The 26,816-nt window shown below is 35.6% G+C and overlaps 1 protein-coding gene and 1 pseudogene across 1 annotated transcript; one reads left to right on the top strand and one right to left on the bottom strand.

The window, feature by feature from the left end:
• Nucleotides 1–211: 211 nt before the first annotated feature.
• Nucleotides 212–4,286, bottom strand: Znf215 (zinc finger protein 215). Its single transcript, XM_077798014.1, has 3 exons — nucleotides 4,217–4,286; nucleotides 3,812–3,907; nucleotides 212–1,165 (listed from the first exon to the last, which is right to left on the bottom strand). The coding sequence occupies exons 1-3, from the start codon at nucleotides 4,254–4,256 to the stop codon at nucleotides 285–287; spliced, it is 1,017 nt and encodes a 338-aa protein (XP_077654140.1). The 5' UTR covers nucleotides 4,257–4,286; the 3' UTR covers nucleotides 212–284.
• A 15,431-nt stretch (nucleotides 4,287–19,717) lies between these two features.
• On the top strand, nucleotides 19,718–20,348 carry LOC113201333 (securin pseudogene; annotated as a pseudogene).
• Nucleotides 20,349–26,816: the final 6,468 nt, after the last annotated feature.

The following is a 26,816-nucleotide window of genomic DNA, read 5'->3' as shown; positions in this document are numbered from 1 at the left end:
TACAGATAACATTTTATGGACTAGAGAAAGATGAAGGTTACATCAAAATAATAAAAAACATATTACCATACTAGTCTTTGTATTAACTTCAAACTCTTACGGCTTCATTTTGGGAATCTGGAAAAGATCCCTCAAACAGATTTCTCTCCAATATTGTTACATCATTTAAAGAATAATCTGTGACAAATATTTTCTTATATGCGTGGGATTCCCTCTAGCAAAAATTCATGGATGCTGAATGAGTTCTACACTCTGACTGAAGGTTTTCTAGTATTTCTTCCTTTTCAGGATTGATCTCTAGCATGAAGTTTTTGGTGTTTAATAAGGTTTGAATGTCTGTTGAAGGTTTTCTTACAGTCCTTACACTTGAATGGTTTCTCTCCTGTATGAATCATCTGATGTCGAATAAGGGAAGAGCTGCGGTTGAAGGATTTTCCACAGTCAACACATTCATAGGAACTGTCTCCAGAATGGAGTCTTGGGTTTTTATTATTGTCTTCACTCTTACACAAGGCTTTTCCACTTTTATTGTCTTCATAAATCTTAGCCTTAGTATGAATTTTTTTATGTTTTATAAGGTTTGTATTTCGGTTGAACAATCTCCCACATTCACTGCATTTATAGGGTTTCTCTCCAGTGTGAATGATCTGATGTCGAATGAGGGATGAAGTCCTGCTGAAGGCTTTTCCACATTGATAACATTCATAGGAATTCATTTTTGTGTGACTTTTGGGGGATTGAATAATATGTGTACTTAGATTCAAGGCATTTCCACATTCATTATATTCTAAATGTTTCTTACCCACTAATTCTGAATTGGATTTGAAATTAGTTTTAAACTTGTGTTCTTTTGTGAGACCCTTTCTCATAGCAATTCCCTGTTGTATATCCCATATAGAGCTAACTGAATTAAAGCTTTTCTTATTTTCATTACATTCAGAGTCTCCCTCCTCTGTGCAGACAGTTTTATGATTAGAAACCTCTTGCAGCAAACTTACGTTCTGATTTTTCTGGATTCCATGTAACCAATCCTCACTTTTCCAGTCTTCCAAGAAAGGATGTTCACGTTTGGTAAACCTTGTCATATTTACTCCATAGGATGATTCTTCTGTAGAAGCCCTCTGCTTAGGAACTGAATCTTGATCTTTTGAAACAGTTTCCATGTCTAAAAAGAAATACAAAATTAGATAAAAAGAAGTAAAACTGCTTAGTGAGGAAAGAGAAGCTAATTCACATAATGTTATATGTATGTATTGTTGGTCTTAAATGCAGAATGTAAATAAGAGTGAGGATACTTATAGAAGGTAGTTGAATAGAGGAGCCCAGTATTCATGTCCTCTTCCACAAAGAAAATCAAAGATACCATGTATTTGTATTTTGAGGTGAATGACCATGGAAGAACACTGGAAATCAACAAGAGAGCTTGGATCTTGTAAGATTCAAAGACCTAGGTCAAGAACATAATAAGAGAAATTAAATACCTGGTCACATGCCATAGCTGGGGGGAAAAGTCTCCCTTTTGCAGGGTAAAGGTGAAAGAGTATCAGCAAACTTTTACCAGTGTAAATGCTTGGCAATTCCAGCTGCAATAGCAGCCTCACTTTGGATTGAATATCACCTAATCTCTCACCAAACCCTAGGTTGCTGTATCCAGGAGCCATCTTGAGAAAGGAGCTACTGTTTGAATTTGGAATGCTCTAGGGATCAGAAACCCCTACATGTTCCCTCTGGGACCCCACAGACATTCCACTTTTATCCCAAATCAGCCCCAGTGATACTGCCAAATTTGACAAATATTTATCAACTCAGCCTAATTAATCTAATTTTATATCAGAAATTATCATTTGCACCATAGCCAAGCTAGAAGCTAGAGTATTAAATCAATCTATTGAATGGAGCCTAGGAATATACAATGGGATTTTAATCCATTTTTCCCGTCTCTGGCTCACCAATGTATGCAGAGTGTGTAGGGGCTGGCCAAATGTCATTTTAATATACAGATCTTCAGAGAAAAGAGAAGAACCACTTTCAAACCTGTACCCAATTTAGATGATGAGATTCTGAACTTTACGTCTGATAATAAGAGGTTCTTGGGGTCTTGGTAAAGAGTACATATATTTTACAAGGGGGAAGAGTATGGATGACTTGTGGACAGGACAGACTATGATAGAACATAGCTACACATTCTTTGCCACTTTTCTCATACACAAGTAGAGACTTGATCCTGTGTCAGCTTAGCAAACAGAAGATTGTAGAAGTGATATTATGCCACCTGTTGACCTAATCTTTAAAAGACTTATAGCTTCTGATTCCTCTCAGGACATTTGCTCTCAGAGAATCTGGCCACTGTGCCAAGAGAAGCCCAAACCTCAAGGAGAAGCCATGATAAGTACTGTGTCTATCGGACCAACTATGTTCCCAGGGACAGTCAGTATCAACTTCCAATCATGTCATGTGCTATTTTGGGCATTCTATCTCATTAGAACCCCAAGACATTGCATCCCCAGCCAACATCATATGGAACATAAAAACTCCTCAGTCAACTTAGAAAAAAAATGGGAATAAAATGATTGTTTTGGGATTATTTGTTAGAAACCACAGATAACTAAAACAGTAATCGTTTTGTAGCAGTATTTAATAGTATCATTCATAATTGTATTTCCCTAAATAAATCTTTGTTGTTCTCATATTTGTACAACTCATTTTTCAGGTAACTTTTTCATTCCTATTTTTTTAAATGTTTATTAGTTGCCAATGATCTTTATTTTTTATTATTTTTATTTATATGTGGTGCTTAGAATTGAACCCAGGGCCTCACATATGCTAGGCAAGCACTCTACCACTGAGCCACAACCCCAGCTGCTTTCAATCCTATTTTTAAAAATTAGTCTGACGTAATAACTTTATCCTATGAAATCATCAGATAATGCTTGAAAAATTGGTACAACCTAAATATCCAACAGTGGTTGTAGGGGATGATTAAAAATATAACTTGTAAAGGAACATTAAGTGTGAATCAGAAAGCACATTTTCATAGTTTATTTGGTAAAATAGGTAACTGGTCATGATACAAAAGGTGAAAAGAACAGGATATAAAATGATATATTCCTCCTAAATTCTGGAAAAAAATTGAAAACTGTTCCATATTTTAGGAATAAAAGAAATTTTCAGAAACCACAGATCTGCATCACAAAGAAATGGCTTTAAAAAATTCAAACCAACATGTTAATATTGTGTAACTCTGGGGTCTGAACTATATTCCTTTTTAATATAATCTTACAATAGTTTTACACTATTACAAAGTGTTAATAAGAAAAGATTATGATGTTGTGGGAGTTAAAGGACAAATTAAGAAGTTTTACAAAGAAGGAAAAGTGGATGATTACTAAAAGTCACTCTAGCATAAAGTGAAGTTTTATTTTCTTCAAAAGGAAGGATAACATTCAATGTTAGTTGATTAATGGTTGTTATTTAGCACTTACCATGTACTAGGCAATGTTCTAAGTGTGTTCCATGTATCAACTCATTTAATCCTCACAGTAATCTGGAGGGAGCTACTATTATTAACTTTTAAGTTACAGGTGAGAAAACCAGCACAAAGGTTGCCCCAAGCCACCCAGCTTGAAGTTGTGGTCCTACCCATGACAATATTTTGCCACACAGGAAAGAGAACCTATGAATAAAAGGTAACGATGCTTTTTTAGGTAAAAATTTTGATTACACCCAGCTAATAATTCAAAGGCAGGTCACTATCTCTAGGTTTAATAAACCCTAGCTTCTTACAAATATATCATATCTGCCTGGTTCTTACCCCAAATGGTCCTTCTTGGGACTTCTCCCTCCATTATCCATCTTTCTTTCTTACTCTCCAATTTGGGGATCTCAACTGGTTTGGAAAGTGGATGAGCTGTGCATAGGAAAAATAAAAATGACAACAAAAAACATATAGACACTTAACACATTTTTATAGGAAAGAAAAGACAGTAGGTTAAGCTGCTGAAGGAGAAGGCCAGAAGAGCACCATGTCTGTATATTTCTGGCTGTATATAGAAAAGGACTTTCAACCACACAAAGTAGGAAAATGTGCTATTGAGCCCAAAGGATATTAGGAAACCTGAACCCAGACCCAAAGGAACATAAGGACTCTACCAGTTCGATAGCTTTTCACAGTAGAAAAAGAGATTACTAATAGAGTAAATAAATACATAAAAACCACCTTTATGCAATGAATGCAGGTTCCTATAGTTCTCCAGCATCACATCCCTGTAAAGGTTCTTTACAGCAGGGTCCAGTTGCCCCCACTCTTCCTTGGTGAATTCCACAACCACATCTTTGAATGTCAATGGTTCCTAAAACATTTAAGTTCCTTTTTAACCAAAGGTTACCCCCAAAAATATTACCCCAAAAGGAATGAATTTGGAGAGAACAGGGAAGAAGTCAGACTATATAAGAAATAGGACGTTTAGGGTTCTAAGTGATGAATATGAAGTTGTAGCAAGGGTCCATCAAATAAATAAATATTTATATATATATATATTTATATATATATATATATATATATATTTATATATATATATATATATATATGAAACAAAACATTACAGAGCACCAAGAATTCATATAAAAGTTTAGGATGGGAAGAGTTTCAGGCAGATTCAAGGGGAAATTGTAACAAAAATGTAGGCTCTGCTGAAAGAGATGGGATGTTTTCTCTAATTGAGAAATGTAGTCTAATTCCTTATCATTCAGGTGTCACAGCTCAATGTCACCCTGACAAGATTGTCTGATAATGGATTTGTCTCTACTCCATCCTGTTTTTTTTTTTTTTACACTCCATTTTATTTGTTTATTTTTATGTGGTGCCAGGGATTGAACCCAGTGCCTCACACATGCTAGGTAAGAGCTCTACCACTGAGCCATAACCCTGGCCCCATTCTGTTTTTATTCTTTGTAAAAATTATTACTATTTGAAATACTGTACTAGCTTGTGTTTACCTGCTACCTGTACTAGAATGTAATCTCCACAAAGTAGAGATTTTGTTTTATTTCCCAATCATATTCTCAAATATGTGTTAGTGAATAAATTTATTCTTGTCTCTCTAGCACCCTCAACCTTGTCATTATTGGCAACTTTAGTCACATGGAAATACATAAATCTCTTCCTTTCTCCTTCAGAGTCAGTCTGTCTACATTAATTCTGCCTAATTCTTCACCTTCTCTTCTTTCCATAACCCAACACAACCTGGCTTCTGTCCCTGTGCACATTAGTCTCTCCATGATAAGTAAACAGACACTGCTTAGGTTGTATTTTTTTTAAATTTTTATTTATTTATATGTGGCACTGAGAATCAAACCCAGTGCATTACACATGCTAGGCAACCACTTTACCACTGAACCACAATCCCAGCCCCCTAGGTTGTATTACTGACTTTTTAAAGCATTTTTTCCTTTAAATATTCTAGTACTTTGACCCTCAATGATACCATAATTTCCTAATTTTCTTCTGTATCTTTGCTTTCAGTATCCTTTGAGGTTTCTTTTACTCCTGTATAATAAATGACATTGCTCAGGATTCTACTCTTGGACCCCCTTCATTTTTAATTCTAAACTTTCTATTTTAGGCTCTTTTGATTTAATTATCATCTATCTTCTTGAGGGAACAGATGCACAAAGAATATATGAGGCTAAAGAAAATATTTCCAGAGTGTATCACCAACTAAAATCAGTCCAATGTCCTGTGAAAGAATAAGAGACTAACGCCCTTGGATAGAACCATGTTTGAAAAAAGTTTAAAGATAAAAAGTAAAAGCAGGTCACATTTAAAAAGAGCATATATTTCTAGCAAAGAGTGGAACCCTACTTCACCTGAGGCTTCCCTGTTAGTGAGTCAGCTTCCATGTTCTCCTTTGTGCTCCCATTTTGAAGGACACAGTTCTCTAAGGGTGTATCTGAGGAAGATGAAGGAAAATATTAGGGAGGAAAAGAAGTTTTGCCTGGGAGTAATGTTTAATGATTATAGTAGTAGTTTTAACATGTTAATCATAGGAATCATCTGAAGATTTTTGCAAATATAATTGGGCCCTACTAGCAATTAGAATCCCCAAGAGTGGAGGATAAGAGTATTGATTGTAACTTCTGAAAAATTCCCAAAGTGATTCTGATATATCATCAAGGGTTATGATCTACTAGATCAGAGCAAAGAGGGCCAAGATAGTATTTTCAGACCTTATCTGTTTATACCAGATTTAAAAAAAAATAGCTTTGATCCTATCATTACTAAAACTTAACTAAGGCCTAGCTACCACAGGCTGTTAATTCCACTTGGAGCTAAAAATATTTTATTTAATCAATCACTCCTCCACCATACTGAGGAAAATTCTATTTAAGAGTTGTTTTCTATTAAGCTGCATAGATGAGGCAGTCTGGTCACTTTGAAATACTGATTCTTTAAAGAAAACAATTTAATGAAAGTAATTCTCTTCTCTAGCCCTTTGATAAGTAGTAGAATCATGGGCTACTAAAGTTTCTCCAGGATCCATGAGTTATATGGCAATCCTCAACTGTCAGACTACAGAGTTTTATTGGTCTGAGATGAAGTTTTCATTGATTTAGGGTGAAATGAGAAAAAAATAGAAACAATGTGGTAAGTTTGTTATAACTTTAAAATTATTCAATTTCAAGGGCTGTATTTTGATGTTAAAATGTCTTAGGTAATGATAATGGATTTTATTTTAACATATTGTTGAAAAAAATAGAGTTGGCAATAGTAGCAATAATAATGTAATACAATCCACTATAAATTATGACCCCAAATCCTCTGAAACTGTTCAAACTAAAGCTTAAAATTCCTCCATAATTAACGATTTCACTAAATTTTCTTCAATACTTATTTTAATAGGAATTTTTTGTTGCACCACTGTTGAACATTTCAACAGAAAGAACATTTCTTTCTTGAAGACTTTTTTTTTTAGCTCAAAAAACTAATCTTTCTTGGTTCTTTGTTTCATTATTCTTTTCTAGCCTGTTTACCTGGTGTGTGTTATTTTTCTCAGTTTAATTTATATCTTTTTTCTAGATAATGACTGAATAGGACCATAATACCACAATGACCTTGGAAATAATTCCTTTTCAAATATCCAGTCAGTTGCTCATGTCTTATAAGGTCCAGATATTCACAATACTGGGCACACATCTTTTTAAGTTTCTTTTAATCTCTAAATACTTCTGCCCTCTTAGATAAGTGGATTGTCTTATAGTTTCTCACAGTTTGAATTTTACTAATGACCTTAACATGGTAGGTTTAACATGGCCTCTATCCTCTGTACTTACTGTAATTGGTACTTACATCTGGACTAGCTCTTAAATATTGATGCTTCCTGAGGATTTGTATTTCTCCTACTTCTAGCTTAGCTCTATTTCCAAATCTTTCTGAATACTTTTTGTTGTAGCATTAACTATATACTGCTTTTAAATTGTGGATCGCCCACAGGAACCTCAAATTTAGCACATCACAATAATTAAATGTATTATCCTCTCCACACACAAAATTCAACACACCATATCATTAATGCATTAACTTCTCCACACACAAAAAATTCACTACTTATTTCATTCATACTAGCCAGAGCACATTAGTATGTATCAAACCTTATCCTACTCTTATATTTTACCTAGACGTAATTCTTTAGGCTTAAACTCTTCTGTTTTGCTAATGTATCTGCATTCTCTAATACCTAATCTAGTACAACAATTTGTTTTCCTTTTTTTCAGAACCCTCAGGTTCTATGGGTCTATCCATTTCATGAGAAGTTGGTATACATTTCCTATTCTAAAGGAATAGATAGAAATATTTTATGTTTTGCAGGCAATACTCTCTACTATAATTACTCAACTCAGGCCATAGCATGAAAGCAACATAGACAAAATGTAGGAAAATGGACATGGTTATGTTCCAAAACAATTTCATTTCTAAAAATATTTGGCTCGTGGGCCATATTTTTGCCAATCCCTGCTCCACATTCTTTTATTTTGGTACCAGGGATTGAACCACTGAGCCTCATCCCCAGCGCCCCCCTCTTTTTTTTTTTTTTGAGACAGGGTCTTGCTAAATTGTGTAGGGCCTTACTAAGTTGCTCAAGGCCAGCTTTGAACTTGTGATCCTCCTGCCTCAGTCTCTCAAGCCACTGGGATTACAGGTATGTACCACTGCACCTGGCAACATTTTTTTAAAGGCAAACAAAACAGTGTTACTCCCCTACCCAATCTGTGTTCTAATGCTCTATTTCTATTGCTTACAGATTAAAGTTCAGGCTTGCTAGCGGAGTAACAGAAAATCCTAATAGAGTGATACAGAAAAGATAGTTTTTCTTAATACAGGACGGCCAATTACTCGACCTAAAATTTTCTAAATTCTCACCTTTGTCTTTGAGTATTTCAATCACATCTTCTATGAGAGTCACCACATCTTTGCTGTTCTTGGGATGCTGTAAATTTATCCAAGCCCTGACTTCTTCAGGGAGGATTGTCTGGAATTGTTCCAGCACCAAAAGTTCTAGGATTTGCTCCTTTGAATGAATCTCTGGTCTCAGCCACTGACGACAGAGGTCCCAGAGTTTGCTCAGGGCTTCATGGGGTCCAGACACTTCTGAATACTGGAAATGTCTGAATTTTTGACGAGACTCCTCAGAGTCATATGTTTCCATAGCAGTAAGGGTTTCCTGATGCCAAGACATATCTGTTCTTAGGACCTCACTTTTTTCATGCAGAGTCAAGTTTTGGGGTTTTAAGATAGCCACCAACTTGTTAAGAGGCTGAATCTTCCTAAATAGAATGCCTGCTGTAGTTCAAATCTGAGGATTCCAGTACTTTTTAGGTTTGGCTAAACACCTGTTACTATAGGCAGTATGATTTGAACCAGGTTATATCACAGTAAGAAGAGTTCCAGGAGCTTCAGTGTAGAAATCAGCTTCCCAAGAGACTGAAAAAAGACAAATTTGACCCATAGATGGTAAACATTTATTAGCATGTTGTTGAAAGGTAAAATAGCATAAGTAAAAATTATTCTTAAAATTACCTAAAAAAATCATGGATTCTCTTTCATTTTTGTTTTCCTTTCTTAGAATAGGAAAATATGAGTATGTCTGCTCTCACAACTCCTATTTAATATAATACTTGAAATCTTAGCCTGAGCAATTTATCAATGGAAGAAAATAAAAGGGATACAAACAGGAAAGGAAGAACTCAAATTATCACTGTAGAAGATATGGTCCTATATTTAGAAGATGCATAAAAGCTCCAGAAGACTTTTAGAGCTAGTAAAGTATCAATATATAAAAATCAACATACAAAAAAATTATTAATACACTAATAATAAATTCAGTGAAAAAAATCTGGAAAACAATTTCATTCACAGTAACCTAAAAAAAATAAATACAATTCCTAAGAATAAATCTAACAAAGGAGGTGGAAGACCTCGACAATAAAAATTATAGAGTACTGAACAAAGAAATTGAAAGACCTCCCACATTCATGGGTAGGCAAAATTAATAGTTAAAATGGCCATATCGCCAAAAGTGATCTACAGATTCAATACAAGCTCCATCAAAATATCAATGGCATTCTTTATAAAACTGCATAGTACTGACATAAAAATAGACACATGTATCAATGGAACAAAAAAGGGACTCAGGAACAGACATACTCATTCGATCCTTGACAAAGGTGCCAAAAACATACATTGGAGAAAAGACAATCCTTTTAACAAATGGTGCTAGAAAAACTGGTTATCCATATGTAGAAAAATGAAACTATATCCATATCTCTCACTTGCACAAGAGTCAACTTGAAGTGGATAAGGACGTAGGAATTAGACCAGAAACTTCACAACTGCTGGAAAAAAATGTAGGGTCAACATTCCAATATACTGGCTCAGGCAACAATTTTCTCAAAAGGACTGCTAAAGCTTAATTAGGAAGTTGGATGGCACCAAATCCAAAAGCTTCTGTATAGCAAATGAAACAAGAGTATGAAGAGAATGGAAGAAAATCTTTGCAAGCTATTCTTCCAGTAGAGGTTTAACATCCATAATATATAAATAACTCAAAAAACTTAACAGCAACTCCCCCTAAAACTCAACCAATAAATGCCCAGACTAAACAGACCTACTTCTCAAAAGAAGAAATACAAATGGCCAACAAATAAACATGTTCAAAATCTTTAACAATCAGGGAAATGCAAATCAAAACTACATTATGATTTCATCTTCCTCCAGTTATAAGGGCAGCCTTTAAGAATATAAATAACAAATACGAGAGAATGTGAGGAAAAAGGAATACTTCCACATTATTGCTGGGATGATAAATTAGTACAACAACTATGGAAATCAGCATGGAAGTTCCCTAAAAGGCATGGAACCACACATAACCCAGCTATACTATAGTGATACATGCATACCCAAGTTTATAATAGCACATTTCACAAGCCACATTATTGGACCAGTCTAGGTGTCTGTCAATGAATAAATGGATAAAGAAAATGTGGTACATATGTATAGTTAAGTTTTATTCAGCCATAAAGAATGAAATTATATCATTTTTAGAAAAATGGGTGAAACTTTAAAGCATTAAATTAAGTGAAATAAGTAGAACTCAGAAAATCAAGCAAGGCTCCTATGCTTTCCCTTTTATGTGGAAGCTACAGAGGAACAAGGAAAAAAAAAAAACCAGGGGGGTAAGTGGGTGTTTCGTGAAAACAGAAGACAGATCAGTAGAAAGAATTAAGGAGACCAGGGAGAGGAGGGTAGAAAAGGAAAAGGGAGATAGTAGGAAATGAAACTATTGTGTGCACATGTGAATATGTAACAACAAATTCCACTATTAAGAATAATTATAATAAACCAGTAGAAAAAATATAGGTTAAAAAAAAGGCAAATACACTTTCTCTGCCCCTCAAACACAACCCCACAAGATAAACAAATATAGATAAATGACATCTCAAAACAAGTGATAAAAGAAATGGTACCTTGATCTTAAAAAAAACTCATAATTTGATTGAAATTAGATTGATTCTATAGCAGATAACAATTCATTAAAAAACTGAGCAAAACAAATTTTCAGGCAGGATATTAAGGTTAAGGCTTCAGAATAGATAGATGTCATCCTAATCTCTTATTAAAATACCAATGAGGGGCTGGGGTTGTGGCTCAGAGGTAGAGCGCTTACCTCACACTAGGGAGGCCCTGGGTTCAATCCTAAGCACCACATAAAAATAAATAAAATAAAGTTATTGTGCCTACAACTAAAAAATAAATATTAAAAAAATACCAGTGAAGTTATATGAGTGAAAAACTGGCAAAATAGCACTAGAAATTAAGACACTGACACAATTATTAAAATATACTAGGAAAAAATCCATGAACCATTTCATTATTAGGGATAAATTAAAAAGTGAATTCCCAGACTGTAATTTACATTTGTTTAGACTTAACAAGGGGCCAGACTGCAATGCCCACCAAGGGGTCTTAGGCTCAACTAAACATTTAGACTCACAAACATTATCACAGGTCACATTTAGTTCCAATTTACTCAAAAGGTAAAAGCTTGGTAGCAGAGGAGTAAAAGAGATTTTTTTTTTTTCCAGTGACAGTACTCAAGAGTATACCTCAAGTGCAAAGGAGATAGGACTCACATAGGTCACACAGGAAGCACCTTGGCTAAAAAGCCTTACTCACAAGAGCCAAAATCTCCTATAACAACTCTCTGAGCCTCAAATAACCTGCCAAACAATAGGAGTGACTTCATTCAGGGAAGTCCAGATACAGCTTTTTATTTGATTTATAGTTCCCCTAATCCAGATGCAATCTATCATTCAAGGGGTCATTTTTATTATATCTTTTAGGCCAGGGGTTCTCAACCAGAGATTTTGCCACCAGAGGAGATTTTGCCACCAGGGTATATTTGGCAATGTCTAGAAACAGTTTTGATTGCCACAGTTGTAGGTTGTTACTGTCAGCTAGGTCAGCTAGTGGGCCGAAGCCAGGAATTCTATTAAATATCCTCCAATGCACCAGACAGTTCCATATAGCAAAGAATTATCTAGCCCCAAATATCCATAATTCTAAGATTAAGAAATTTTGCTATAGGACTAGACTACATACTTTGGAATCATATCAATATGAGTTTAAATTCCAGCTGTACTAGTTATGACATGTACAAACTTGAGCAAATTATTCGAACTCAAGTTTTAGTTTTCTCACCTGTACAATGGACAACAATATCTATCTGATTGAATTATAAGGATTAAAATAATTCTCATCTCTCTTCTTGGCACATGTGTTTCCCTGGCAATGCCCACCTCAACAGATCATTATTCAACATAAATAAAAGAATAGAGAATAGGGTTGGGGAAGGACACTTGGGGGACTACAAAAGACAGCCAGAAGGGTGAGAGGACTCACTATACTTAAAAAAAGAGCAAGAGAACATTTGAGAATATGACTTTCTGTTAAAAGTTTGGAAATGAGTGTAATCTATGAGGTCAAAGACAAAGAAAACATACAATGTTCCATTCTAGTTAATATAAAGATTTCCTACAGGGGTGGAGGTTAACAATTCTGATAGTAGTATATGTGTATATTGGAAATAAACAAATAGGAAGGAGATGGTAGAAGACCATTTTCATGTTTAAGTAGGAATTTGCAAATAATCAAGGGATAGAGCCTAGGGTGATTCATTGGGTAACTGATTAGAATTGGAGACATAATTATGAATTTGTGATTAGCATAACTTAGATGAAGATGGTTACATATATAGAAATATTTACAGATATATGTATATATACAGCCTAGTATAAACACACACATGTCCTTTCTCTTGGAGCTGAATAAGCCTAGAAACAAGGATACTCTTCCCAGATCTTGGTTTCTTTCTTTTCTTTTTTTTAGAGAGAGAATTAATATTTATTTTTTTAGTTTTCGGTGGTTCGGTGGACACAACGTCTTTATTTGTATGTGGGGCTGAGGATAGAACCCAGGCCGTACGCATGCCAGGCGAGCGCTCTACGGCTTGAGCCACATCCCCAGCCCCCCAGATCTTGGTTTCTAATACAGTTCTCCAATAATAAGAACCAGGGCTTCTTGGAGAAATGGCTGATTTCAGACTGGATATAAAGATGCAAATGGAGCATCTCGAAGTGCCATAAAGAGCAGCTCAAAAGTAAAACAAACCCCAAACATTTATTGGAGTATGTCAAAGATACCCAGAGTTAAATGAAAGAGTTCCCAGAGGCCAAAGTAGAATTATATGAGCAAGAAATTAAAAACTGGATTACAACTCAAACTATAAAAACACCCATAAGCCATACTGCTATAAATAAAAACTTATTGAATGAATAATTGAGGGAGAAAAGATACATCTTCTAAGTAGAAGAATTGCAAATAATTTTTGCAGATAGCCATCCAAGAGATAAAATGTAACTTTTCCAACTCTTATGTGTGGGCTATACACAGTGATTTCCTTCCAAAGAGTATAGTATGGAATAGGAGAAAAGTATATTTACAGTAGAAAAATCTGACAAATACTATACCTTAGTCAGTTGGTTAACACCAACAGTAATAAATCATGTTGAGAGCATGCACTCGTGACAATGTGATGAAAACGACATTTTGCCTCTGTGATCTTCCTACTCCAAACCCATAACCACATCTACTTATGAGAAAAAGGTCAGACAAATCCCAACAAATGGGCAGCTTATACAATATTTGACCAGTACTCAAAACTATCAAAGTCATTAAAAAAAAAAAAAAAAAAAAAAAAAAAAAAAAAAAGATCTGGACAACTGTTATAGCCAAGAGGAGCCTGAGGAGACATTACAATCAAAAGTAATGTAGTATCCTGGATCAATAAAAAAAAAAAAAATTTTAAAGACCTTAAGTAAAAACTTTAAAAATCTGAATAAAATGTCCCCTGCCTCCTCTCCTCTGTGAATGTAAGTTCCCAAATGGATTTCCCACAATAAGCAGAAAACCATGGATGGAGGCAACTGTCTTCTGTTTTGAAAGAGCCTATCCAGGTGGCCAAAGCTTAAGAAGAGGAGGATAATCGTGTCCTTTCTGGGCCATTTTTTGGTCTTTCCCAACAGGCAATCACTTCAGCCACCCCCAAATAAGTCCTTCCTGCAATGAAGCCCTCCAGAGTATTCCCAAGCACTTCCAATCTTTAACAAAAATCCATCTTGCACCTGTGGAAGCCAATAATTAAGAAAGACTGAAATCTGCCACACTTGTTGACATCCATCACCTTCCTGATCAGGCCTTCTTAAAACTGATTTTAGTTTGTGCAATTATATTGTCTCAGGCCACCATGAACTTCTAGATGGTAAGTTGTCTACCTGTTCTAAAATGACATTACTGAGTCGACCACCTCATGAGGACATAGGATACAAAAAGGTTGCAGTTAACTCAGCCAAGTGCTCTGTAGGTAAAAGGCTGCTTAGAGGACTTGTGGTCCCACCTGGTAGAGAAGATAAATTTGAAATACAACCCAGCTCAAAAAACAAAAACAAAACCCAACCTAACCAATCAACCAACAAAACCCCACAATGCTTGAGGAAAAAGAATAAAGAAGATCTCTCACATTTAATTTATGGCTGGCAGAAAAGTCCTGAAGAGGTATAATTAAGTACCAGGAAACAAATGAACTAGGAGTCTAGGTACTTTTTAAATTAACAGAGAGGGAGAGAGGAAGAGAGAAAGCTCACATACTCTATATGTCATATGTACAAAGGAAAACAAAAACCAAGGTGCTAATAATAAGGATACCCATTCCTAACAATAAATGTACTGGGTTAAAATTCAAACTCAACCACATAAAAACTTGAAATATCCAAAATAAATGAATTCCAAAACTAAGGGTGGGGAAGGAATGATCTAGAAAATACCAGGCAAATACATAATAATAAAAATTATGCAGCAATATAGTGAATTAAAATATATAATGAATTGAGGGCTTGAGGGCTGGGATGTAGTTTAGGGATACAAAGCACTTGCCTAGCATGTGTAAGGTCCTGAGTTCCACCTGCAATAACACACACACACACACACACACACACACACACACACATGAATAGCACAAATGCATTAGACAAAAAGAAAAATGTATCAAACATACTTGAAGCATATTTATAGCAAAATCCTGAGAAAGCAAGAAATGAAATCACCAATGATAGAATAGAAACAGATTAGGCAATGTTCTAAATCCCTAATAGATAACATAAATTGCTAGTACAGTAGATCTAAGTAATATGTTTAGTTTAATAAGTATGTAAAACCAGATAGAATGAAGTTTCTATTGAAGCACCTATGGGAACATTTACAAAAGTTATTACTGGGCTACGAAAAGAAAATCTTCAATAAATAGAAAAGTAGACAATAGTAGAGACATTTATTTAATGCAAACTTAGAATTAACTTATTAATTGGAAAATTGGGAAAAAATTAAATTACTTTGAAATTTAAAGTTTTGCTTCTAAAAATATCAAAAGTACAATGGTAAAAAAAAAATCTAAAATTTCAAGATAATGCTTTTGCACATCAAAATCTAATGGTAAAAAAAAAGCCTTACAATTAATTAAGCAAGAATAAGATGAATTAAATATTCAACTCACAAAGTGAAAAGAAGCAACAAAAAGGACTGAAGGGAATTTATCAGTTAAAAGGAAATTAATGAATTAGTGTAAAAAATTACGGAGACAGGATGTTGAGGATGATATGCTTGCATTTACGATTTCTGAGAGCAGCTTAAACCGTCAGTAAGCAAAAAACACTAGAATAAGCAAAACCAAAGACCGTTGTTAAGTTTAAACTTACATTATTGAACAAAGAACTCTGAGGATAACCTTGAAACTCACAATAAAGACAATGAAGCAATACCACTGCAACGGAGGGGCTAGGACGCGCAGGAGACAGGAACCTGGAGGGCTGGATTATATAACCAGGTGAAACAAATTGGATGGATTTTATGGCTTCGTGGATCTTGAGCAGCCACTAATTATGGGGAAACAGTAGTACCTGTGTGTGAAGAGGCAGTACTGTCTGTCTCGTTTTTAATCGAACAAGTCATAAGGCAGGCAGCTTACGGTAAGAAGAACCTTGAGATGTGATTCTGCTATCTGTATTTGGGGTAGAAATGGGGGTTCAAAACCCAATGGAGTCAAATGTATGAAAGATGATTTATCAAGAGCTCTGTAATGTTTGGAACAATCAAAAAAAATGCAAATAGTAAAAAAAAAAAAAAAAAAACCCTTGAGATTAGCTCAGGTAAAGAACAGAGGGCGGTTCCAAAACGGAACGTCTAAAATACGTAAGGTACTGGGAAGATTTAGAAATCGGGGGTGGTTAGGATGGATTGAATTGCAATATAAAATGGAATTAATCAAAAGAAAACTCGTTACTATTTGCCCGAGGCATCAATACCAGCTATTCCATAACCGGCTGACTGGTGAACTATTAGGTTACGTTTCTTAAGACTGACCCGGAAAAGGGGGCCAGCAGTGAAGTTGAGTCCCTGGTTTAGCAGAACTGGATCTAAAACCCAGCCAATCTTTTCCCTCTGCGAACCCCCTTTATCTCGCTCTCTTTAACGCATGTCTTCAGCCTTTCCGAAGCCTTCGCTTACATTCCCTGTTAGCCCGCGCGCACCTCCAGGATCCAGGGCAGAGACCGTCGAGGGCGGGGTGGGAAGCCGGCAAATGCCAAGGAGCTCAGAACTTCGTGTTCCGCCAGGACCTCCTCAAACAGGATTTCCGGAAGATACTTGCCAGCACCGCATCTATCCAGGGCTCCCTTTAGTCAGGCTTTGTACTGATCCTAGTAGATTCGCAGACGTCGCCGTCCTGCCCGTGCGTATCGCAGGCGGTGGTAATCACGCGGGAATTAAGAACCCCTGGCTTCCCTCCCTTCTTGTAACTCACAACCGCATCTAAAGTGCTGGGACGCACGCGCGCCGGCTGTGGAACCAATGCCCAGAAGCCCCCGCGGCTCCGGTCTGAAAGCGGAAAGGTATCTTTACGGCCCCGCCCCTTCCACAGGCCCCGCCCACTCCGTAGACTTTCGACCTTAGAGCAGCCAACCAATTTATGCTACTCTGGGAGAAATGCTTGGAAACTTTTGGCGACTCCCTACCTTTCCCTGAAAAGTGACCAAAACCTTCCTTCTGCCCCACAACCCAGGCTGCATTTACCTGGAACCAGAAAACAGTGACATAATTTCCACGAGATATATCTTGTATATTCGCATGGTCTTCGTTGATTTGTCGATTCACTCATTCATTCACTCATTTGTTTTTCATCCAGGTGAAAGCTCTTGCTGATCTGAGATCAGTTTTGGCTTGTTGAGTGTGAGATTCTTTGTGATATCCAAGAAGGGCGGTCAGTTAGGTATTTGGATTTAAACTCGTCTGGAGTTAGAGAAGTCAAGGGCAAGACTTGTAAAATCGGAGTCAATTCTTGTTTGGCAGAAATGAACACTATTAATGAGAATAAGATTGGAGAGAGAAGGGGAGATAGGAGAGGAGCAAAGATTGGCCTTTAGGAATATCAGTAACATTGGTTGGAACAGGAAGATGTGCCTGCAAAAAGAAGAGGAGGATCAATCCCAGATGTGGGAGGAAATCTAGATGTAGAAATGCAAAAAAAGGGAAAGTGTGTGTCATAAAGGAGGGAATGCTCAGCAGTATCAATGACATGATAATATGATTAATACTTGAGTAGATGCATGTGTCTGGTGTTGTAAGAGTAGAGAAAAAGAACTCAAAAGTCAGGGAAGACTTCTCACTTAGCTTTAAATCTAGACAATGAGTTGACTAAGGTAAAACAAGATGGGAATTTGGATTTGTTTGCCAACCCACTTTGGACTTCTCACTACCATAAGTAAACACAGATGTCACTCATTTAGTCATCATGGCATCATCATAACATTGAAGATAGAGATTGTCATTCCCAAAGTTACTGAAATTGAAAGATGGTAAAGCTTGAGTGCAAGTTCAGATCATTTCATATTTTCCCTACTGATACCACTCTGTACTTCATGATTTAGATGGCCATTATTAATAAAATATACAGAATTGTGGAAGAGTATTTTCTAAGATTAGAGTATGTGGTGTGACATGAATTGTTTGTGAAGGGGTTGATCTCTATGAAAGTCATAGCTAGACAAAAACAAAATTTTTGACTTGCCAATGTTGCCAGTAAACAAGCTAAAGCATCAGATACAGTCAATTAAAAAGCAGGGAGAAGGAAAAGGCACACAGTAGGAGGGAGAATAACCAGCTTTCTTCCAATATCTCCTCTAAGAGTGGTGTTTCTGACCAGATTATCTTTAAAAGTCTACTGAAGGTTTGACCTTGCTCTCTATTTGAACAAGGGTTATTTTCAAGTTGCAGTCATGTGACAGCCCAGTTATTTTTTTAATGGCACGATTTTAAAAGGTTTCTCTCAATATATGATTAATTACAAAGGTGAAAAACCCTGAAGACATGTGGAATTATAAGGTGGGTTGAATTGTTTGCTACACATACTATTCCATTCTATCATCATGAAATTCATAACTTCTAGATTAGAAACTGTATTTTAGATAAAAAAATACAGAGAAAACCTGAACTGATCCAAGCCAATGGTTTTCTTAGATCACTAATTCATTCAGCATGTTTTTATTGAGAATCTGATAATGTGGCAGATATTATACTAGCCATTGGAATGTATTAGTAAACACAACCAGAAGAGGGCTGCCTTACTGAACCAAAAAATTGAGAAGATAGAGAATTCCATATAACCTGCAACCAGTTTTTCCTATTATTGTTATCTTTCATGATTATGAAAGATGCTACATTTGCTACAATTAATAACGTGGATAACCCTATTATTATCCAAAGTCCAAACATACTTCGTTCATACTTAGTTTGTTTTTTTTACCATTTGTACTTCTTCTGCTACAGGATTCCACCTAGGATAGCCATTACATTTAGTTGTTGTGTATTTTTCGGCTTCTCTGGGTTGTGATAATTTCTCAGACTTTCCTTTTTTTTTTTTTAATAATCTTGACAGTTTTGAGTGTCTCTGGTCAGGTATTTTGCTGACATCTACCTGACATTTTACTCATGGATTATATACATTTGGGGGATGAAGATCATAGGGATAGAGTGCCATTTTCATCACATCATATTAAAGGTACATTTTATCAACATCACTAATTGTCATTGGTTTGATCTTAATCACCTGGCTAATGAAGCATTTGGCAGCAATTCTTTTTCTTTCTTTCCTGAAGTTGTAGTGGATGTAGTAATATCCAGTTTTCAGGCTTAGGATCAGATGCTCTAGCAACAGTCTCCTATTGGCAGTGTAAATAGTGCCATCTAGTGCTGAATGATAATTTCTACATCATATACAATCAGAAAAAGGAGAAGTTGTACTCCATTTATATATGATGTGTCAAAATGCATTCTACTGTCAGATATAACAAATGAGAACAAATTTTTTAAAAAGAAGAAATATCTCCAAGTAGAGGGGTTGGCATTGTGGCTTAGCAGTGGAGCGCTCGGCTAGCACATGTGAGGCCCTGGGTTCGAGCCTCGGCACCACATAAAAATACAATAAAGATATTGTGTTCATCTATAACTGAAAAATAAATATTAAAAAATTAAAAAGGTGCAGTTTTGGAGCTATCCGGAATGGCTATTCTGATCTTTGTTGATAAGGAAAATGGAGAACCTTGTACTCGTGTGGCTCCTAAGGTGGTGCTGAAGCAGGCGGGGAGGGGGGCTGGGGAGCGGGTGCCTGGGCCTGTTAAAGCCCTAGATGGGAGGTCTCAGGTTTCAATACCACTTGTTGGCAAAACGTTTGATGGTCCACCAGCCGTACCTAAAACCGTCAGAAAGGCTTTGGGAACTGTCAACAGAGCTACAGAAAAGACAGTAAAGACCAATGCACCCCTCAAACAAAAACAACCAACCTTCCCTGCCAAAAAGATGACCGAGAAGACTGTTAAAGCAAAAAGCTCTGGTCCTGCCTCCGATGAGACCTATCCAGAAATAGAAAACTTCTTTCCCTTCAATCCTTTAGATTTTGAGAGTTTTGACCTGCCTGAGGAGCATCAGATTGCTCACCTCCCCTTGAGTGGAGTGCCTCTCATGATCCTTAATGAGGAGAAAGGACTTGAAAAGCTATTGAAGCTGGGCCCCCCTTCGCCTGTGAAGATTGCTGTCATCACCATGGGCATCTGATCCGCTGCAGTCCCCTTCAAGCATTCTGTCAGCCCTGGATGTTGTCTTGCCACCCATTTGTTATGACATGGATATTTAAATTTCTTAGTGCTTTCTGGTTTGTTTGTGTTAATAAAGCATTTGTTTAACAGGCAAAAAAAAAAAATTTTTTTTTAAATCTCCAAGCAGAAAACCACACTATTAACTGTTTGAAATACTACATGTTTAATTATAACATATTCTTGAAACACATGAAACAGTTTGCAGGTATTAAACTTAATTTGAGCTTTAAAAATACAACAAATTTTTCTTTGGTTTAAAATAAATCCTTCGTATATCAAACACATAAAGACATCTTTTTTTATAGTTAGATATGGCCCTTTTTCTTTTTTCCTTTATTTATTTAGTTTTATGTGGTGTGCTGAGGATTGAACCCAAGGCCTCACGCATGTCGGGCAGCTAGTCATTAGACCAGAGATTATTGTTGAACCACTACACAAAGAAAAGACCACTGACTCTAATTTTAAATCAAATTAAAGCAAGCTTGTACACAAGAGCTGGCCAGTACTGTCGCTCCCAAACTTGGGCTAAAGATCAGCACCCTAGCTCTCCAGGAAAAAGGTTTTATAGCACAAAAAGTTGCAAAGGGGGGTGTCTTGAGAACTTACAGTCAACAGGATTTTGACAAGCATAATACAAAGGCAGATAGTAGGTTAATGGTCTACATGCCTTAACATTTCAAGGTAGGGAATAAATTTAGATCCCAACATCAGAATTTATGAGGCATCACTGAGGTTTCAGTGAAGATTGTTATCTGGTCAGAGGGAGCCCGGCATGGGTGAGTTCAAGGCACAGGCAGGAATTCCAAACAAGTTTAGAAATCTCAGTAAATTATAGTAAAACAAATTAACTTTTGATGACTTTGTGATGAGATGGCCCCCAATCTTAAGATGGAATTAGGCTGGGTTCATCAATCATGTGCCTGCTGGAAGGAAAAGTAGGCCCAAATCTCAATCATGTTAGCTTAGGAATCTCTCAACAAGACTCCGAAAGCACAAGAAGTAAAATCAAGAATTAATAAATGGGAATTTATCAAACTCAAAATCTTCTTCACAGCAAAGGAAACTATCAAGAACATGAAGAGAAATCCTACAGAATGGGAGAAGAACTTTGCCACCTGCACTTTTGATAGAGCATTATTCTCCAGGATATATAAGGAACTCAAAAAACTTATCACCAAACAAAATACATAAATAAATAAATAAATAATCCAATTGATAAATGGGCAAAGGAACTGAACAGACATTTCACAGAAGAAATGAGAATGGTCAATAAATATATGAAAATATGTTCAATATCACTAGCAATTGGAGAAATGCAAACTAAAACTAATTTAAGATTTTATCTCAGTCTAGTCAGAATAGCTATTATCAAAAGTACAAGTAACAAGAAATGTCTGCATGGATATGGGGAACAAGGTATACTCACATATTGCTGGTGGGACTGCAAATTGGTGCAATCACTTTGGAAAGCAGTATGGAGATTCCTCAGAAAACTTGGAATGTAACCACTTTTGACCCATTTATCCCACTCCTCTGCATATACCCAAAGGACTTAAAATTAGTATACTATAGTGATGTGGCCACATCAATATTTATAGCAGCACAATTAACAATGGCTAAACTATGGAACCAAACTAAGTGCCCTTCAATAGATGAGTGCACAAAGAAACTATGGTATATATAGACAATGGAATATTACTCAGCCATAAAGAAGAATGAAATTATGGCATTTGCAGACAAATGGGTGGAGCTGGAGAATATTATGCTAAGTGAAAAAACCAATCCTCCAAAACCAAAGGATGAATGTTCTCTCTGATATGTGGATAATGACTCACAAGAGACAGGGCTGGGGAGGGGAGGAGTAGATTCACTGGAGTGAACAGGGGGGAATGGGGGAAACGGAGTGGGTATGAGAATGGGAAAGACAATAGAATGAATTGGACATAACTTTCCTATGTTCATATATGAATACACGACCAGTATAACTCCACATCATGTACAACCCCCAAAATGGGAAATTATACTCCATGTATGTATGATATGTCAAAATATATTCTGCTGTCATATACAACTAAAAGAACAAATAAAAAATACAAAAAAAAAGAGAGTACACTGTGATGAGCTAAGGGTGTACTTTATGATTTCCAGAAAAATCACAAAAATATAAAATGAATTATAATTAATCAAATAAAAAATAAAAATAAGAGGGCATGAAAGGAGGACAAAGAGGAAGAGTGTATGGAGAAAACAGAAAGTAAAGAAAAGGTAGACTTTAATCTTATTCTACTCATAATGACAAGTAAAGTAAATGGACTAAACATTCTAATGAAAAGGCAGATTGTCAGGGTGGACAAAAAGGGAAGCTCTAACAATATTTTATCTGTAAGAGATACCCTTTAAATATAAAAACACAGTTGGGTTCAGGTACAAAGATGAAAAATGATATACTGGATAAACACTAGTCATAAGAAAACTAGAAGGACTGTAGTAATGTGAGACAAAGTAAACTTTTATATATAAGGAGTATTTGTAGAAATAAAGACATATAGTTCTGTGTAATAAAAATATCATTCATCACAAAGACAAAAACTGATCAAATTAAAAGGATAATTAGTAAATCCACAGATATAAATATTGCAACAATATTACTGTTGAACAAATAGAGAATCAGTGAGGATATAAAGAACGTGGGATCAACTTGACCTAATGAATGCTTACAGAGTACTCTACCCCAAAAGTACAAAGATTGCATTCTTTCAAATACAAAATGAATATTCACCTGGTAGACTATATCTGTCAGGTAATAAATTAGTCCCAACAACACAGGGTTGAAATCATGTAGGAGATATCACTTGACCACAGCAGAATTAAATTATAAGTTAATAACAAAAATATGGAATATCTACAAGAATTTGGAAGTTAACACACCTCTAATTAATCCATAAGTCAAAGATGAAATCAAGTGAAATTATGAGGGAACTCTGTCAAACTCATTCTACAAGGTCAGTATCAATCTGATACCAAAACCAGACAGGCATATCAAGGAAAGAAAACTTCAGACCAATATACTTGATACACGTAGATGCAAAAATTCTTAAGAAAGAATTGACAAACTGCATACAAAAACTCATTAAAAAGACAGTGCACCATGTTCAAGTGGGTTTCGTCCCCGGGATGCAAGATTGGAAATCACTAAACATAATTCACTACATAAATAGACTAAAGAATCACATGATTATATCAATAGATAAAGCAAAAGCATTTTACAAAGTATAGCACCCATTCATGTTTAAAACACTATAAAAACTAGAGATAGAAGGAACTTACCTCAACATTACACAGGCTATATATGACAAACCCAAAGCCAACATTATTCTTTTTTTCTTCATATATATTTCTTTATATATATAATATATAACATATATAAATTTGTTTTAATTAGTTATAAATGACAGTAGAATGCATTTTGACACATCATATATAAATGGAGTATAACTTCATTTGTCTGGTTGTACATGGTGTAGAGTTACAGAGGTCATATAATCACATACGCACATAGGGTATAATAATGTCCAGTTCATTCTACTATCATTCCTACCCTCACACGCCCTCCCCTCCTTCACTCCCCTCAGTCTAGTCCAAATTACCTCTATTCTTACCGCCCCCCCCCATTGCGAATTAGCATCCGAATATCAGAGAAAACATCTGGCCTTTGGTTTTTTGGGGTTGCCAAGGCCAACATTATTCTAAATGGAGAAAAACTGAAAGCATTTTCTCTAAAATCAAGAACAAGACAAGGAATAGAATTTCATCCATCAAAGACTGCTTTGCTTGACTCAAGGGACAAAATCAAGTCTCCTAGGTCCCCTTTCTGACAGAATATTTTCATTTGTGCAAATATCTAAAGGTGAGGTCCATGGAGTTATGTAAACAGGGCATTCCCTGGAGCTCTCAACTTTATTAACCTTTCAATCCTCTGAGACACCCAGGGATAATATATACTATACTTGAAAGCACAGATTAAAGTTGCCAAATCATACTCACCCCTTTTTCAAATCTTATATGAATGTTGTTCAAATTGGCATCAACAGATACATGCTCAGGGCCTCACAAGTCATCAACTTCTTATTTGTTCATTTGGTAATTAAATTCAAATGAAATGAGCATACATTGGATCAATTGTGTGTTGACTTTCCTCAATGAGTAACACAACTTAATTTCAGAATTTGTGCTTTCATTTTATGATTTTTTTTGGGGGGTGCTGTGTAGTCTCCTGAAGTAGTAGGGTTTAGTTTGGTTAACTCCATCTCAACATCAACATGAGTGTAAGGAATAATAATCAGAGGAGACACAGAGACAAGGTGCAGAGGCAGGAAAGTGGCTGCTTGTCTAAGGGGCCACGTTTATTTATACCAATGGGTTACATTAGGTACCATAACTACATTATTGTTTTGAGTATCTGTAAGGTTGCTTATTCTGCAGTTACATTTCACAGTTACAATATGCAATGGCAGGAGCTTTGTGCAGCTCTCAAGAAAGTCCATTGTCTAAAGTTACTGTTAAGCCGGCAGATCCAGGAGCATTGGAGCTTGGTGAAACATTGAAGTTAACTAGCAAGCAGGTACATTTATTCACAGGAGAATAAATGTGAATAAATGTGAATAAATGTGCCTAAGATCAAGGTCGAAACTGATAAAACTCTTCACACAGAGCTTCCTTGTGAAGAACATTGCTACAGCGGCCAGGCATCCTGTGTCTTTTACATGGAACTTTCCCAGCAGCCAGGCATTCTGTACCTTTGCACAGAAACTTCCAAACATGCCACAATCACAAAGTTATCAGAGACCCCAATCCCAAACACAGAACCCCTACACACGAGAATGGGAGTTCTGAGTGTGTTGATGTATTAAAGTTGTCAACTTCAATTGAACATAAAGTCAAAGTCTTTTGTGGTAATAATTTACAGTGGAAGTACAATTTTTTTTCCCCTGAATGAGACTGTTTCTTAAATCATTCAATTAAGACCTTGGTTTGGTTTCATGAAAATGGAACTATTCCTATTCTAACAAACTAATGAAAAAATTCAAACCAAAAGTGAGTTTTATATTTAAATAATTCATTCTTATCATCTGAAGGTAAAAAAAATGTAAGAGAAAAATGGTGGAAGAATTGAGTTATCAGATGGTGGTAAAACCTTGTGAGATTTATCTGGACATAGTGGCACTCTTGTAATCCCATTAGCTTTTTGAGATAGGAGGATCACATGTTCAAAGCCAGCCTCAGAAACTTAGAAGACCCTGTCTCAAAAAAAAAAAAAAAAAAAAAAAAAAAAAAAAAAAAAGGGCTGGGGATGTGGCTCAGTAGTTAAGTGCTCCTGGATTCAATACCTACTACCAAAATAACAGAAAGACAAACAAAGCAAAAAGATATTTGTGAGATTCAAAAAAATTCTCTGAAGTTGTTAGTGGCAATTTAGCTTCAGCAAAACATCCATCACATTAGTGAATGCTATTAATTTGAATATTTTTGTTTTGGCCCTTGATTTATATATTACTTGTAGTTTAATTTTGGTTTAATAATCTAATTTATTAAAATACATGAATCATGTTCCATGCTATAAATATGGCGTGATTTATTTAACAATACCCAGATTAAAGAACAGATTATGTCCAATCTTTAGGTGCTAAAACGGCCACAGTGAACATTTTTTAACACATGTCTTTTTTCCTTTGACAGGTATATTTGAAGGAAAAGTTTCCTGAGGCTTAATTATTAAGTCTAAAGGTATGTTCATTTTTAAATATTGATACAGTCAACTACCATGTAAAAAGTTGTATTAATTTACACTGTCATCAAAATTGCATGAGAGTTCCTATTTAGTAACACCTCACTAACACTTGCTAATTTCAAACTCTTAACTTTTTCTTTCACCTTTTCTAATATCTTAGGTAAAAAATTATATCACAAAAAATATTTTATTTATTTAGTTTTTTGTGGTGCTGGGGATTGAACCCAGGGCCTTATGCATGGTAGGGAAGTGTCCTACCAACTAACTGATATATATTTCCAGCCTTCATTGTTATTTTATTATGCAACATTTCAATTATACTTGAGGATGATTATGGTTGTATCTGTTTATTGATAATTTTTATTTCTTTTTCTATGAAGTGACTATTTCCTTTGCTAAGTTTCTTTTATTGGCCTGTTTTACTGCTTTGTGAAAAACTTCAATATTATTAAAAATTGGCTCTTTGATTTTGCCTTGGGAATAAGTCTTTTTTGCTTCCCAGTTGACTTTTTAAATAAATGTATATTCCTATCATGTGTGTGTTTTATACTTAAATCTAGGCAAATCAGTCTTTTCTCTCATGACTTTGGATTTTTATGTTGATTTTTGAAAACACTTCATTGTTTGAAGTTATTCTTTTTAAAAGGCATCCAATTTTTCTTTTAAGACTTTTGTAATTTGCTTGTATATACAGCTTCATTTACATCTTTATACATTT

This window comes from Urocitellus parryii, chromosome 4 (assembly GCF_045843805.1).
Source record: "Urocitellus parryii isolate mUroPar1 chromosome 4, mUroPar1.hap1, whole genome shotgun sequence".
NCBI lineage: Eukaryota > Metazoa > Chordata > Mammalia > Rodentia > Sciuridae > Urocitellus > Urocitellus parryii.
This window is presented reverse-complemented; position numbering and strand designations above follow the sequence as displayed.

Bases quoted from the DNA above. Each gene is read 5' to 3' on its own strand.
- Znf215 (XM_077798014.1), bottom strand. From the start codon at position 4,256: ATGCTGGAGAACTATAGGAACCTGCATTCATTGCATAAAG. The intron at 3,908-4,216 runs GTGGTTTTTATG...TCCTATGCACAG, and splicing joins CCTGCATTCATTGCATAAAG to CTCATCCACTTTCCAAACCA. The intron at 1,166-3,811 runs GTAAGAACCAGG...ATTTCTTTTTAG, and splicing joins CCCAAGAAGGACCATTTGGG to ACATGGAAACTGTTTCAAAA.